Source organism: Centropristis striata, chromosome 5, assembly GCF_030273125.1.
Source record: "Centropristis striata isolate RG_2023a ecotype Rhode Island chromosome 5, C.striata_1.0, whole genome shotgun sequence".
Taxonomy (NCBI): Eukaryota; Metazoa; Chordata; class Actinopteri; order Perciformes; family Serranidae; genus Centropristis; species Centropristis striata.
In genome coordinates, this window is record NC_081521.1 from 22,630,782 (window position 1) to 22,645,679 (window position 14,898).

Below are 14,898 nucleotides of genomic sequence, written 5' to 3' on the forward strand. Positions count from 1 at the left end.
GACTGAAACCCAGTCGGAACAATTCATTGATTTATCCCCAAATCTCAACAGAAAGTTATTTTAAATGTTTGCGTCACAACTACTGTCACATAGAATGTGAATATTACTCAGTGGTAAGTAGCTGAGGGTTATGAGTTGCACCTTTACTTATAAGGAGTATGAAACACGGAGGCTCTGGAGTTCAAACCAAGACTATAGTCTATTTCTTCCCCCCGCCTTGACAGGCACCGCAAACCAGATCCACTTGTTCCATTCCTACCTTTCACAATAAAAGCTCTAGACATATCCACTGCGTAAACAAAGATAACTCAAACTCACTCAGAGAATTTTGCTAAAAGGAAACTCGTCTTTTCTAAACCTGCAACAAATTCTCATCACAAAAATAACCATTACTACTTAGATTAGGGACCAATTCCACCTGACTGTCTCATTTGTTTGTTAAATTAGTGTTTCTTCTCAAACTCATCATCATGACTAAACTTTACAAAACTACAAAATTAGCTGTCTTTAAAAAAATGTTGACAGTACACTTTAAAGTGTCTCTAAGCTTGCATTTTTCAGGCTGTGCATCACTATAAAATGGCAGCATGATCCTCAGTCTTAATAGCAACTTTGTACCCGTGGCTTGTATTGACACATCATTTACACCCACTGCTGCTCTTTCAGGCTCTGTGGGAGGTCTTTTCATGGATGGGGAGGACTCAGCCACAGCAAACCCTGTGGAGGACATCAGCAAGTGGAGTGTGGAGGACGTGTGTGGCTTCATAAGCAGCCTGGCCGGATGTGCTGAATACACACAGGTGAGGACATGGGGAGACGGAGGAGAGAGAGAGAGAGGCCAGGGGCAGGCTGACTACTAACCATAGAAGAAAAACAGTGACCAAGATGCATTACATACTGCAACACTACTGTAGTTCTTCTTCATCTCATCATATTTAGGTAGAAGCACAGTTTGTTTCTGGTTTACTGTGAATATGTGTGAATGCATGAATGGTCATGTTTACAGTTGCAGCCATATTTGTGGGCTCTGTGTGAATGAGGGTACGGGTGCATGTTCACCTGTAGCCTGTGTGTGAATGAAATGTGTATTTGTGTGTAGTCATATATTCCAAAACGAAATATCCACAATTTTAGAAAAGTGAACCAATCCTACCTTAATTTATAGCCATCTTTAACACAATATTTTTAAAAAAGGGATTGTTTTTTCCAAATGTATTCAAATAATACTCACATGGGCTCACTGTAACAGATGATAAAATCCTCAGTCCTTTTTCTGTGTAAAAATGATTTGTAAAGTTCAGCTGAAGCTAATGAGGCTTCAACTCTCTGCGTCAGCCTTATCAAGTGGTATCGCCTTTTAAAATAGTCTTTCAAGTATGAAATCCCCCCTTATTAGCTTCAGATGAGCTTTAGAGATGCATGGGGCAAGGCTGTGGAATTTGTCCCTCTCATCTCGTACACTGAAGTCACGCTGGTAACAGATTTGTTCACGGCCAGTATTGACTGGAGGAATGTTTCTAGAGAGCCAGATAACACTGTACATGTACATATGGGCATGTGAATATTCTTTAAAGAGACAGCTGGGAATCTAAACACTTCTTTTAAGAGATGACATGTTGCGTAAAGGGAAAGTTCAGATTTTTTCAAGTGAGGTTGTGAAATCAATCATCAGTTTAAATGAAAGCTATATTTCAAATATTTTCAACGCTTTACTTTGCCATCAGACAGCCCTTTATGACAGGGAACTGAAGCCATTGCCTATGCTCTCTACAAAGCCACCAGACTCCTTTGACAAAAACAGTAATTTAGCATAAACGGAGGGAGCGTGACTTTGTTATCTGGTCAGGACTCCATTACTCCACTATAGGTTTACATAGTAAATAATTGTTTACTGCTATATTATAATACATCCTGGATGTCGTGTACTGTTGCTTTACAGGGTTAGTTTGTATTTAGCAAAGTCACACAATAACAGCTCTCGTGTTCGGAGGTAACATTACAGTTTTTCAATGGAGTCTGGTGGCGAAGAGAGCATAGATGAATATAACAGCATCTGATGGCACGGTAAAGCCGTGAAAATATTAAAAATATATCAATTTAAGTGTGTGCTATCGGAGGTAATGCACTCACTATGGACATGCACCTCATAACACCCAACAAAATCGTAACTATCCCTTTAAGAGGTAACCTGTAGTTTAAGACCCTATTAGATATAATTTTTTTCACAGCTGCATCCCCCATTTTGTTAAAATGTTGATTAATAATCTTGAGCTATTCCCCCCTCTTAAAATGGGTATGTAACATTTTGGAATAGTCACTGTTTTGTAGGTTGTGTGAATGAATATGTAAGTTTGTGTCGAGTGTGTGTGTCGAGTGTGTGTATATGTCGGGGCTGTGGCTGAAGCGGCTGTGTCTCTGCCAGGTGTTTCGGGAGCAGGCCATTGATGGAGAGACATTACCGCTGCTCACTGAGGAGCACCTGCTCAACACCATGGGACTAAAGCTGGGGCCTGCGCTCAAGATCCGCTCACAGGTACACACACCACAGACGTGTTTGTGTGTGATCGAGTGGACTTGTGTGTTTGAATGTGTGTTTCTGTCCATCGGCCCAAAACAAACTGCTAGCGTAGCATAGATGAATACCTTAAAGTAGCCAGCCCCACAGACTGCAGCCTCTTCTTCTCTCTCTCTCTCTCTCTCTCTATTTAAAATAAAGTATTCAGCTTTAGTCCATTATACAATTTATACAACAGGGTGTACTGACAATTATATGGTCTCCTCTCGTCTCCTCAGGTGGCCCGGCGCGTTGGCCGGCTTTTCTACATGACTGGATTCCCGCTGGCGTTCCCGTTTCCGCCTTCTGCTGCACTGCGCCCCCCAGAACGTGATCGAGACCCCCTGACCACGTCATCTGACACTCCCCTGCCTCTATCTCTGTCCCTGCCCCACAGACCCACCTCCACCAGCAGCAGCTCCTCTCCGTACAGCGGCCCCACCCCAGGCTGCTCCTCCCCCAAGCAGGAAAATGGTAACAGCTCCACAGTAGTGGGAAGATACGAGGCCAAAACTCCTTCGTAGGAGAGGACAGACAGGGGTGAGGAGGGCAGACCTGCATCAAACTAAACCTGGCACAGAGAGATTGACTCCCGGGCCCTATCTGCCTGACATGCCCCACCTTGGGACCTTTATGCTGAATTTTAGGGGAAAACAATGGACTGTAATAAAGGATAACTGGACCGTATCTGACAAACCAACCCTCCTCTGCAGTGGCTGTGGCCGAGCAGAATCCAAACAAACTGGGTTGGAAGGGAGACACGTGAAGCGACAGAGGAACAGAGAATGAGAAAAAAAAGAGGAAAAGGAGACAGCTGGTCACAGACAGCCTGCCAAAAAAGGGAGCGAAGCCTTGCCACAAATGCGACATTCTTGCAAGTCAGACAGTCAGACGCTAGCGGAAACTCTTCCTTCCTTCCTGAGCTGGAGGAAGCTCTGCTCACTCACTTTCTTTCTCTTGTCTCCGTCTCTCTGACTGCTTTCACCACAAGCCCTGCAGAACCCAGGAATTAAAAAGAGACGCCGCTCCCCTTTTTTCCCCTCCTCCTCCTTTGCCTGTTTCCCGAGGCCAAACAGCAGCGTGGAGCAGTCTTTTTAGAGGCTGGAGTTGAAGCATATGCTGACAGCACCAGATCTGACCAGCTCCCTCTTATCACTGCAACTATGCATTCCACTGTCCCGATACCAAAGATGACCGGATGTGTGGAATTGAAACCACGTCTCACAACGTGTCTGCTTCTTTTTGCATTAACGCTCTCAGAAAAAGACTGGTCCAACAGGGAAATGGTAGGCTAGTGCCTGACACAGGTAGAGCGGTCATTCACGGACATATAAACGATTACTAAGTTGGTGAAATGGAGAAACTTCAATGGCAAGTTACGCCATTGTATGCTCGTGTTGACTACTGTGGGAGGTAGGAAAAACATGCAAAATTGTATAGAATCATGCTTAAGATGAAAATATCCTGAAGGTTACATACGTGGTACTTTTACTTTTTGTTAAATGTAGTTGCACGAATAACGTTTTCTTTACTAAAGAAAAATGTGACTTGCTGAACTTTGGTGGTACTTTTGTTCATATTCTTTTGTTCTGCCATTTAAAAAAAAAGTGTAATGTTAAAAGACGCTCCAATCTTGAATGCTACTTCAGCATATAAATATGAGGAAAAAAAGTATTTATAGGACTTTTGATGTAGTAGATAAAGCAGATTATGATATGTATTATAATTAGCCCTTAAGATGGATTCCAAAGATACTTCTTCTTTGTTTTCTCTTGGTTGCAGGGAAAAGAAAGGCACAAAGCTCTTAATGCAAATGAATTTGTTATGGATTTTATTTTAAAACTACACAAGCAATGAATTTAAAAAATCTAGATTCTAGAGTCTCTAGATTTCCCTTCAAAAGTTTTGTCTTCATCCTATTTTTCTATTCACCACACAGGTGAAATAAATCCTACAGAAATCTGCTCTGCCTTCTCTCGTGTTTGTGTGCTTGCGTCAGATAACGTATACACGCCATTTCCTCCTCAGGTGTTTGTGGTTCTTCTGTAAAAGCGTGCAGGAGGGAGTATGTGGTCTCCTGATGTGTGTGCGTGTGAAGGGGTGGTGGCCCATTGGGGGGTACAGAGGTCAGGTCAACACCAGCTGTCAGAGTGTGAGGTTCAGCCGCAGGCCAAGGCCTCCTCTGCCTGTGGGGATAAATCTGACCCTCCTCATCCACCCACACCGGACCAGCTCCACCCCCCACTCACACTTACCTTCCTCTTCAAAGAGTTTACTCTGAAGCAGTACGCTCTACACACTCTATGGGACTTCCCCTCGCTTTAGGCTGGGCCGCTGCACCGCACGATTCTGTATTCACTGAAAATGACTACAGAGGAAAAGTGACGCGACAAAAAAATGATTCTCAAATCTCCATTGTGGCACTTAAATCCACGTCAAACAACTCCTCTGCCCTGTATTGTACCACCAGTGAATGCATGCAATAATCGTTCACCCAACAAAGGCCGGAATCACCTTTAGTTTAATGGCGAAAGGTGCGGTGAAGTGGAAAAAGAAAAGGGGATAAGTTGGAGTAGGAAAGCCGTGTCTGAGCATGTGAATACACAGACAGGGAAGACAGTGGTCTGGGCGGGGGGTGGGTGAGGAGTTGGCACAGAAACAGACCAGCCTGTGTTGCTGCTCTACCACCTGGGCAGAGAGTCTTGGCACAGCATCAGACGCCACCCTGCCAGCCTGGCACAGCACTGCTGCCTCAGGGCTCAACACCCGCCTCTCTGTACCCTTCCTCTTGGCCGGCCCATCCTGGCTCGGCCCGGCTCACAGCTCTCTCCAAATAGCCCGTCCTTACAAAGCCTGAGGCTGCCTACAGGTGTGCACATGTACTGAGGACACAAATGACTCGTTTCAGGTGCACTCAACATGCACGTACAGGCTTCAATTAATTAGCATTATGGGAAGAAGGAAAAAATCAAGGAAAACGATCTGGATTCTTTGAGTTTTTTTCTTTTACAATTTCAATGCTTAATAAAATTACATCTTCAACATGTTTGTACTGTACAGGTGAAGTAATACAAAGGCAAAGAAAATAGCGAAAAACAGTCCAATATTATTCTAAATATAGATGGCTGATAATTTGGAAGCATTAAACTCTCCCGGGTGAGCTTGAGTGTGTGAACCTCAGTCATCATCAGACAGCTCCAGGTCCTCCACCACATCCTCGTCTCCTTCTGCCAGCTTTATCAGAGCAGAGGACGAAATCGGCTGAGGAGCCTTGGAGTTCTTTTCATCCCCGTCGTCTTCATCATCTAGAATACACACAGGAAGCACTTTAGAAAAGTTACAGTTACACTTTGATAATCTGTGCACATAAATTATTTTTGATGCACCAGCATCTAAGTGTTAATTAATTTGCAGTATTTTTAACAATTATAGGTTCTCATCTTAACTGTATTTCATCATATCGCCATTCATTATTTGTTTATATACCAACCTCTACCAATGGGTCATATATTAACACAACTACATTCTATACAGTCATGGAAAATAATATTAGACCCTTGTTTTCTTCAATTTCTTGTTAATTTTAATCTCTGGTACAACTAAATCATTATCAAGAAAACCATGGGAAATGGCTGGATACCAGCTCTTAAACTCTTTTCAGCTTTGTTTGTTCTTATCATTATATTTATCCAAATAACTGTACCTTTAGTTGTACCAGGCATTCAGAATGAACAAGAAACTGAAGAAAACAAGGGTGGTCTAATATTTTTTCCATGACTGTATATATATTACCATTTGTTATATTATTGTATATTGCTCATAAATGTTAAATAAGGAGGTGGTGAAATTAAAATGTTACAGAATAACTGAATATATCTCTTCAAAAAAAATGAGGTAGGTTACCACATTTATTTCATTCCATTGACTTTTTCCCTCGACACACTTTTATTCAAACTGCTTTGATGCTCCACTGGATGTTGAGCAAAATGATTACACTTTAAGTTAGGCTGGACTGATCTTTGTGGATATATTTAATGTTTCGGCAGTTAAAACAGTTTAATTTTCATTTGACATTTCTTTAACAGGATAGTGGATTGTTTCTATTCTGTCAAGTTGTACATTAATATTTAATCGGAGGTTAGGTTTCTGTATTTCTGCAAAGGTTATTAATTAATCACTAAGTTTATAAAACATGAAATGAAATAAAAAATATTAAAGTTTGTCCGACTAAACAGACCAAAACTAAAAAGATATTAAAAAATACATTATTTACAATAATCCACCTTAGAAAAACAGGAAATTGTCAGATTTGAGAAGCTAAAATCAGGGAATATTTAGCAGACATCACTAATAATTTTCTGTTAATATAAAATGGCTGTTAAAAGACCATTATGATTGCAAGTCCCAGAATTTCTTGCAAAGTAAATAAATGTATTAATGCACATGTATGTCACACTAAGAGTGGACTTTGTTGGTGCTCCAGATTTCTGGTAGCTTTTTAACGACAGCTTTGTTTTTCCGACTTTCTATGCAACCCCACTGCCTTTATAGCCAAAGTTCATACTTGAGTGTTTTGTGATTTCAAACAGGCTTCACCCAAAAACTGAATGTGCTGTTCTCAAGCCAGATCGTATTCAACTTGCTCTTAGTCATATAAGAGTACTGTAACATTAACAGTAACAATTTACCACTAGAAGGGGCTATTTTATTGACGATAAATCAATAAATATTGACGGGCTCCACAGTTTGCATTAGTTGTTGTTGGTTCCATATTGGTTTTGTTCAAGTATGACAAGTTTTTCCCCAAAACACATTTAAAAAAAGACTGAACTTGATAAAAATAACTTGTCAAATGATATTTAAGACACTTTAAGGCCTAAAATTCTCAATGATGGATTTTAGACTTTTAGACTAAGGGCGCATGTACAAAAATTAAATGTTTTACTCATAATGTCTGCCATCCTTATAAATAATGACTCTGTATATAAATGCACTGATGATATAAGTTAAAGCAGTCTCTTCTGAATTCTAAATGAATAAATAAAGAGCAAAGAGGACCTCTAAAATGTTTAAAAACTACAAATTTGTCGTGCTACCACGATGCTTTTTTTTGTGGGAAATTGACATTGCACCAACCTGAGTCTCCACCCTCCATCCCCTCGTCATTGCTCATGTCAGACAAATCTTCAAGATCATCATCATCCTCATCATCATCTGACCCACGGCGACCCTTTTTCCCTGCAGGGAGACAGTAAGAAAAACAAACATTACAATGTATTTTGTCTCCTGTTACTTTTCTTCAGACATTCTTGAGTTTGTGTTGGTGCATCGCTGACGTCTGTAGGACTTTGGAGACACCTATATGTGGGCCAGGCATCAGAGGCAGCTGGAAGTGTCTATTTCCTCCTGAGATGGAACTGAGAGTCGATTACAGACGCCGCTGCTGCACAGACACCCATGACAGTTTACTACCGGCAATTTCAGACATCTTATGCTCACGGCCTAAATATAGCAAATGGAGATAGCAGGCAGGTTCCACAGCTACCGGGATGATGGGAGAGTCAGTGTGTGTGCCAGAGAGAAGTTTGGAGTTTGTCTGAATTTGTGTTGTGGTGTACTCGGGGTGCAGCCTGCGTGTGTGTGTGTTGTCTAGCCAAAGGGACAACTGGGGTCCACAGGCTTTGAAGTTGAGGTGTGATGAGAGGCTGGGGGCGTGGAGGAGAGAGAAGCAAAATAGAGCCACTTCCTCTGTCTGACACACACACACACACACACACACACACACACACACACACACACACACACACACACACACACACACACACACACACACACACACACACACACACACACACACACACACACACACACACACACACACACACACACACACACACACACACACACACACACACACACACACACACACACACACACACACACACACAGTTAAAACATCAGGTACTTCTCTTCCAATCTAAATTGAAGACGACAAACGTACTCTCACTCTATCTGACCCTCACTTGGTGGTAGCAGACTTCAGTAGTACCTTAGAGGTTGGCCCCAAATGACCTGGAAGACTTATTACCCCCCCCCCCCCCCACACACTGACACACCACACACACACCAATCTAAATCATCAGCCCCCTCCTCTCAAACTCCCCCTCTTTCCGGGAGTGTGTGAGACCACAAAGAGCTTTGGTGAGCTGCCCGAAAGCTTTTGGCTCTTCAAGACTGGACGACAAGGTGGTGGGTGTGCATTTGTGTGCTATCATTGAGATGTGTGTGTGTGTGTGTGTGCGTGTGTCTTTGTGGGTGCACGTGTTGCGAGGACATGCGGGGGCAGCTGGTTGAAGCCCACAGAGCCAGAAAGAGAGAGCGAGAGAGCTAAAATGAAAGCGGGAAAGAGGGAGAGAGGAGTGGGAGCGGCCACCTCTGGCTGTTCCACTGGGCTGGTTTGAATTAGGAACCCCCGCTGGGATCCAAGCCTGTACTTCCTGTCGGGGGGGTTTCTGCTCGTGTGTGTGCGGGGGGGCGGGGGAACGAAAGGGAGGGAGGGGTGGACAGAGAGTGAGAGGCGGAGGCCCGCCGCTTGCCGGCAGCTGCCCATCCGTTTGTGGGGACTCTCCCGACAATGAAGTCCAGATGCATTAAAAAAGAAAAAAAAAAAAACTCCCCCTGCCGCCTACTCCTTTCCTCTGTGACCTTGCGGAGGGCTTTATTCTGCTTGGAGCGTGTCCGAGTGTAAAGCTGTAAAAAGAGAGGCTGCAGCTGGCTGTGACCTGCGGACGACCCCGAGAAGACGAGACACAGAGGAACAGCTAAAAGAAGATCAGGCTGACACTTCCTCCCCAAACTATCTGATAAGCAGAGATTTTCTCTTGAGCTTTTATTTGAAATTTAATTTTCAGTTCCTCAGAAACTGCCTCTATGGATGTTTTAATAACTCGGAGCCTTGTCGGCACGGCTTTGCAGGTAATCGGCCTCATGTGGCTGAATCTATAGGATAGTGGCTGCTGCAGAAACAGAGATGACAGCCAGAAAATCAGACTGAACTGTCATCACCTCTTTAACTTTGCTTGTGCAGTGCAGAGCAGCGGACTGTAACAAAACACAGCCCCCTAGAGGCCGAGACGTCATAGCCTACTGATCCACGAGTAAAACTCCTGAGCGGCCCGACTGCACCGGCTGGATCCAAAAGTGCCGAGGGCTGTTCAAATTCATCCGGTCCACATGTGGCCTCAAGTGGACTTTCTGTAGACTTCCAGAGAGTCCGCTTCGGGTGCAGACTTCATTCATGTGATTGCCCACAATTCATTGCAATTCAGACGTGACTATGGATGGGCATTCCAAGCTAAAAATACTATTCTAGATTTTCTGGTAACTATTAGGTGATTATTCAAACAAAATACATCTATCTTTTTCTCAGCTCTATCAGACAGTGACAGAGAGAATAAAACGGGGAAGGACAGGAAGACATGTGGTTAAGCGACTATGTGCCAGATATGGACTCAGCCTGAGTGGTATGCACGTTACCAGTGAGCCACCACGGAAAAATAAACATGACGTTTAATGTCACGTAATCTGCTTGTGAGAGACTAACTTTCTTTTGGCCACAAACCAAAATCCTGTGTCGAAAAAACAAGTGCTTTGGTGTGATTGTATCCCGTTCAGAAGCGCAGTAATCCAGCCTCGAAATGCAGCGTCTTTTTGGAGGTTTTATAAAGTCATTCCGCATTGATGCATCAGATCTGATTATTATTCTTGTTTCTGTGTTGAAAAACCGGGTGGCAGCTTGAAACAGTAAGTTTCGCAATCAGGCTAACAGCTAAAATCTCTAAAAAGTTGTGCGAAAAAAGGCAAAACTATATGTTCCACTCAGACAAGATAATAGTCACATAAACTATATGATTTTTTTTTGTTAATCATTTAGTCATCGCCCATACCTACAGTCATGAAAAAAAAGATCAGACCACCCTTGTTTTCTTCAGTTTCTTGTTCATTCTAATGCCTGGTACAACGAACGGTACATTTGTTTGGACAAATACAATGATAACAACAAAAATAGCGCAGAAGAGTTTTATTTAAGAGCTGATCGAGACATTTTCCATGGTTTTCTTGATAATGATTTTGGTTATTATCAAGAAAACCATAGAAAATGTCTAGATATCAGCTCTTCAATTAAACTCTTATGAGCTATTTGAAGAAACTTGAAGAAAACAAATGTGGTCTAATCATTTTTCCATGACCGTAGATGCGATGTGATTTTTCCAGTTGCAAACTGAAAAAAATGAAGCGCACATTAAAACATAATTTGAATCATGTCGAAAATAATATTCAATCTCTTCATGATGCAGAATTATGTAGAAGCTATCAGCTGCTTTTATAGCCTTGAAGTAGTCTATAGTCCGCAGGAGTGGACATTTGGATTCAGTCAATGTGCAAGTGAGTGAATGTGAGAGTCGACTTGCCTTTGATTGTGAGTTTTCCATCATCTTCATCTTCGTCGCTGTCGGACTCAAACAGATCCTTGAACTCCTTCTTGTCCTCTACCTTCTTCTCCTGAAGCTTCTTCCGTTTGATCTCAGGCAGGTCCAGATCCTCCATCTTTACAGAGCACAAATACAGCAGCATAAATAACACACAAACCTGCTTTCATTGCGTTCATAACAATCATAAAATAAGTGCTCTGCCAGTAAAATGTTCCACGACGTAGCATGACTGTTTCATGATTTATGAAACAGAGCAACTCTTGTGGGTAACAGTGACATCGGTAAGAAGTGATTCATGATGACTAAGTGGGATGTTGGTGCTTTTTAAGTTACCCTGTCTTTGCCGGAGATCTCCAGCTGGATCTCCTTCTCCCTCAGCTTCTTCCACTGGCTGTAATACCTGCTGAGGGGAGTCCCCTCCTGCTGGATCTGCTTCTCCCAGGCCGCCTGACAAAAGGACAGGGTGGTTAAACTTTTGTTGGAGTACATATATATACAGGTCTGGGTGGGTTTGTTTAACTGTGCCTGAGCTTTGTGATAAACACGAACCCTCAAGGTGGTAGTTATTTTTGCAGAATATGTTGAAGTGAGCCTTGCAACAGTTTTATTCAGTAATCAGATTGGATCAAATCTTGAAAATGGTTGGTTAAAAAACAAAACATAATCCAGTTTTGATCCAGGTCAAACCGTCAGTACATGTTGTTCAAAATGTTTCATTATGATTGGGATATGTTTAGGTACAAAATGTCATAAAACTTTTAAATTGGTCAAATAATTATACATACACATCTACAGTCATGGAAAAAAGTATTAAACCACTTTTTTTCTTAAATTTATTGTTCATTTTAATGCCTGGTACAACTAAAGGTACATTGATTTGGACATGATAACAACAAGGCAATTGAAGAAACCAAGGGTGCTATAATACTTTTTATTCTTATATGATTATTATTATATTCTGCACTTGATTTGTTAAACTGTTAAAAGTTTTTATGCTTTTGTTTCATGTATTTTTTATTCGTTTCAATTTTTATTATTATCATTATAATTATTATTATTATAAGGTGAAGTAGATATTTGGGTTTTTGTTAAGCTTGTGCAATCAAGTAAAATTAAAAAATATATCATTTTTGTCTCATAAAAATATTTCCTGAATAAGCTATTAAAAATATGTTTAAATATATAAGATGTATAAAATGTTTAAAAATATTGAATTACAACATGTATCACTTCATATTAATAACACTGACACAATCAAAACTAATGTCCAACACTTGCATTCCCTGTTTTCTGTCTTTTAATTCAAAACTTGAAAACTTTCATTTATCACTTTCTATTAAAGCTACAGTTGGTAACTTTTATGTAAATAAGTTTGTCGTCATATTTGATTAAACTGTCACTCCATATTGACAGTAACACATGAGACAGTTAGTCTGTGAAAAAAAAATCATGTTCCTCTGCCTCCTCCTAGTGCTCCTTATTGCATTTGCAAGAAACAACAGCACCTGGATGAAAACAACCAATCAGAGACGAGTAGCTGGAACCAAGCTGCCAATCACATCACTGAGAGTCAGACGAGGCAGCTCCGATGTTACTACATTACCCATTTCTTGCCTCAAATGTTTCAAGAAACGTATTTTAGTGACTGTTTAGCTGTAAAATGAGAATGTTTTTTGGAGTTTGTGGTGATTTTTCTGCGAGGTACATGTGTACTGAAAACACCTATGATAAGGACCAATTTAAAGTATCACTGCATTACAAGTAGTGGAGTGAGAATATGGAACACCTGCAGCGATGAAATGAAATCATGCACAACAATTGTTAAGTTAAAAAGGCTTATGAAAAATGATATGCTAAAAAAGTATAGGTTGCAAACTGGATGAGGACGTTCTTGTAACTGCCTTCAGTGTTTTGTTTTCTTGTTGTTTGTTTGTTTTCTTTGCGGGAGTAATAGAAATTCTCAGATATAATTTGTTTGATATACTATGGTTGACCGATAAGAAAATAAATAAATAAATAATAATAATACATATTTATTTGACATTAAGTGGCTATATATAGAGAGAAAATTTCTTATTTGAAGTGTTGAGTATCAGGGGATAGGCCTAGATAAGTATTTTTTACTTCAGACTACTCCCTTTTTTTTCGGACCAAAATGATATAAAGAAATGCGTATTGAATATTAAGTTAACTGGTTCTTATTTCTATCTTATTACTTAGACGGGGCAGATGCATGTATATGTATAGGGCTATATATACTGTATGTGTGTAAATGTTTATATGTTTATGTACATCTGTTTAATGATGCCTATGTGAGTATGTGTATGTATATGTATATGCATCTAGCCTACGCTGTTGTAGTTTACGTTGTTTATTTTTTTCGGTTCGAAAGGAAGAATTAATAACAATGAAAAATGAAATGATTATAATGATACAGTCAGAGTGATTTCTAACAGCTGCATCCCCGGTGATATCTTTTGCCTTTTCAAATTAAAACGCATAACTGCCCGCATCCTGTGTATTATACCCGTTTGCGGTCCTATTAAGAACAACGATTTCCAGATTTTGAAAATGTTGTATCAGGTAAAAGATGGGATTTTCAAAACCAGATAATTCTGATCCAGGAAAAAGTTTTTTGAACAACTGGGCTTGGGCTCTAAATGATTTTACTACATGTGGCTTTCAATTCATTGACCAGGAGGACGAGATGGACAGACGAGACAGTGATACGAGTCAGAAGACTTGGAAAAGACAGATTGAAGGTGCCTGAAAGGGGAGACCAGCAGATCTCCTCCTGCCCCTAAAGGTCTTTGTGGATGATATTGATTAGAGCAAATCACATTATGTGACCAACAAATTCAATAGAGTGAACAGACCTCGGCCTCCTGCGCCCGTTAGCTTAACACATTTACCACAATTTGCCATACGGTTATTAAGATGGGTGACATGTGCGCACAAGAAAAGATAGGATAAGAAAATGAAACTAGAAAAAGCTACTTCTGAATTCAACCTCGACTCAGACAAACACAACAAAACATTTCCACACACGGGCAGCAGAGAGAGACACGAGACATCAGAGAGCGACCTGGATGGAGGCAGGGCATCATTAATTAGGCTAGCTCTCAGTTTGGGTGACATGTCAGCAGGGGGCGGGTGGCCAGAGGGGGGCCGTGGCCTTTTCCACAGCAGCAGCGAGGCTGTCCCCTCTCCTCCGCCCGCGGTGACACCTACCGCTTCCATGATGCCAGGGAGTGGATGCCATGGCGACAGCCTCCGCTGAGCAGAGAGCCGTGGCGACAGGAGCTGGCGCTGCCGCGGTGCCGTGCTGTCTGTCTGTTGTACTTTGTTCACACACGCACACACTCGCGTGTGTACGCACACACATTTTCTCATCAGCTAAATTACACAAAGACCATCCTCTTTAATTTCATCCCTAAACGCTCTTAAATATTAATCAGCAGTACATGTCAAGACTCTCAGCGGCAGCAAAGCCACATAAAAGCATGTTTGTGTGGACAGGTAGCATACAGAGCGAGCGAGTCAACACAGAAAACGCACTAATGGCTGCTCATTAAGGCACAGGCGCCTCTGGTTCAAAAGCCCATAAGAGCTTCCAATAACCACAGGGTCATTCTTAACCAGACTCAGAGTTTATGCAGGGAAGTGGCCTCTATTATCAGCCGCTGACTGCAGGGTTCAGCCGTCAGGACTGTTCGATGGCCCAAAGCCTCTGCTGCAACTGGAAAAGTGCCCAGAAGAGAAGTTTCTAGTAAAAGTTATCTTTGCCATGAAACTGGAACACACTGCTGTTTTTTAAGCTTCTCGAAAACATTCAGCGAGTACACCACCTAC

At 41.5% G+C, this 14,898-nt stretch overlaps 2 protein-coding genes across 6 annotated transcripts in view; one reads left to right on the top strand and one right to left on the bottom strand.

Annotated features, from left to right (window-relative positions):
* samd11 (sterile alpha motif domain containing 11) overlaps positions 1 to 4,518 on the top strand; it is a 59,161-nt gene extending 54,643 nt beyond the window's left edge. For 3 of the 4 annotated variants that reach the window (XM_059332338.1, XM_059332339.1, XM_059332342.1), the window contains exons 11-13: positions 667 to 800; positions 2,423 to 2,533; positions 2,794 to 4,518. In XM_059332338.1, the coding sequence (XP_059188321.1) occupies positions 667 to 800; positions 2,423 to 2,533; positions 2,794 to 3,078 (530 nt within the window). In that variant the 3' untranslated portion in view covers positions 3,079 to 4,518. The remainder of the gene's footprint in view (positions 1 to 666; positions 801 to 2,422; positions 2,534 to 2,793) is intronic. The other variant, XM_059332341.1, reaches the window with a different exon arrangement.
* Positions 4,519 to 5,541: 1,023 nt separating this feature from the next.
* noc2l (NOC2-like nucleolar associated transcriptional repressor) overlaps positions 5,542 to 14,898 on the bottom strand; it is a 31,099-nt gene continuing 21,742 nt past the window's right edge. For both annotated transcript variants that reach the window (XM_059332343.1, XM_059332344.1), the window contains exons 15-18: positions 11,380 to 11,493; positions 11,026 to 11,161; positions 7,691 to 7,792; positions 5,542 to 5,859 (exon numbers count right to left, since the gene is read on the bottom strand). In XM_059332343.1, coding sequence (XP_059188326.1) covers positions 5,732 to 5,859; positions 7,691 to 7,792; positions 11,026 to 11,161; positions 11,380 to 11,493 — 480 coding nt within the window. In that variant the 3' untranslated portion in view covers positions 5,542 to 5,731. The remainder of the gene's footprint in view (positions 5,860 to 7,690; positions 7,793 to 11,025; positions 11,162 to 11,379; positions 11,494 to 14,898) is intronic.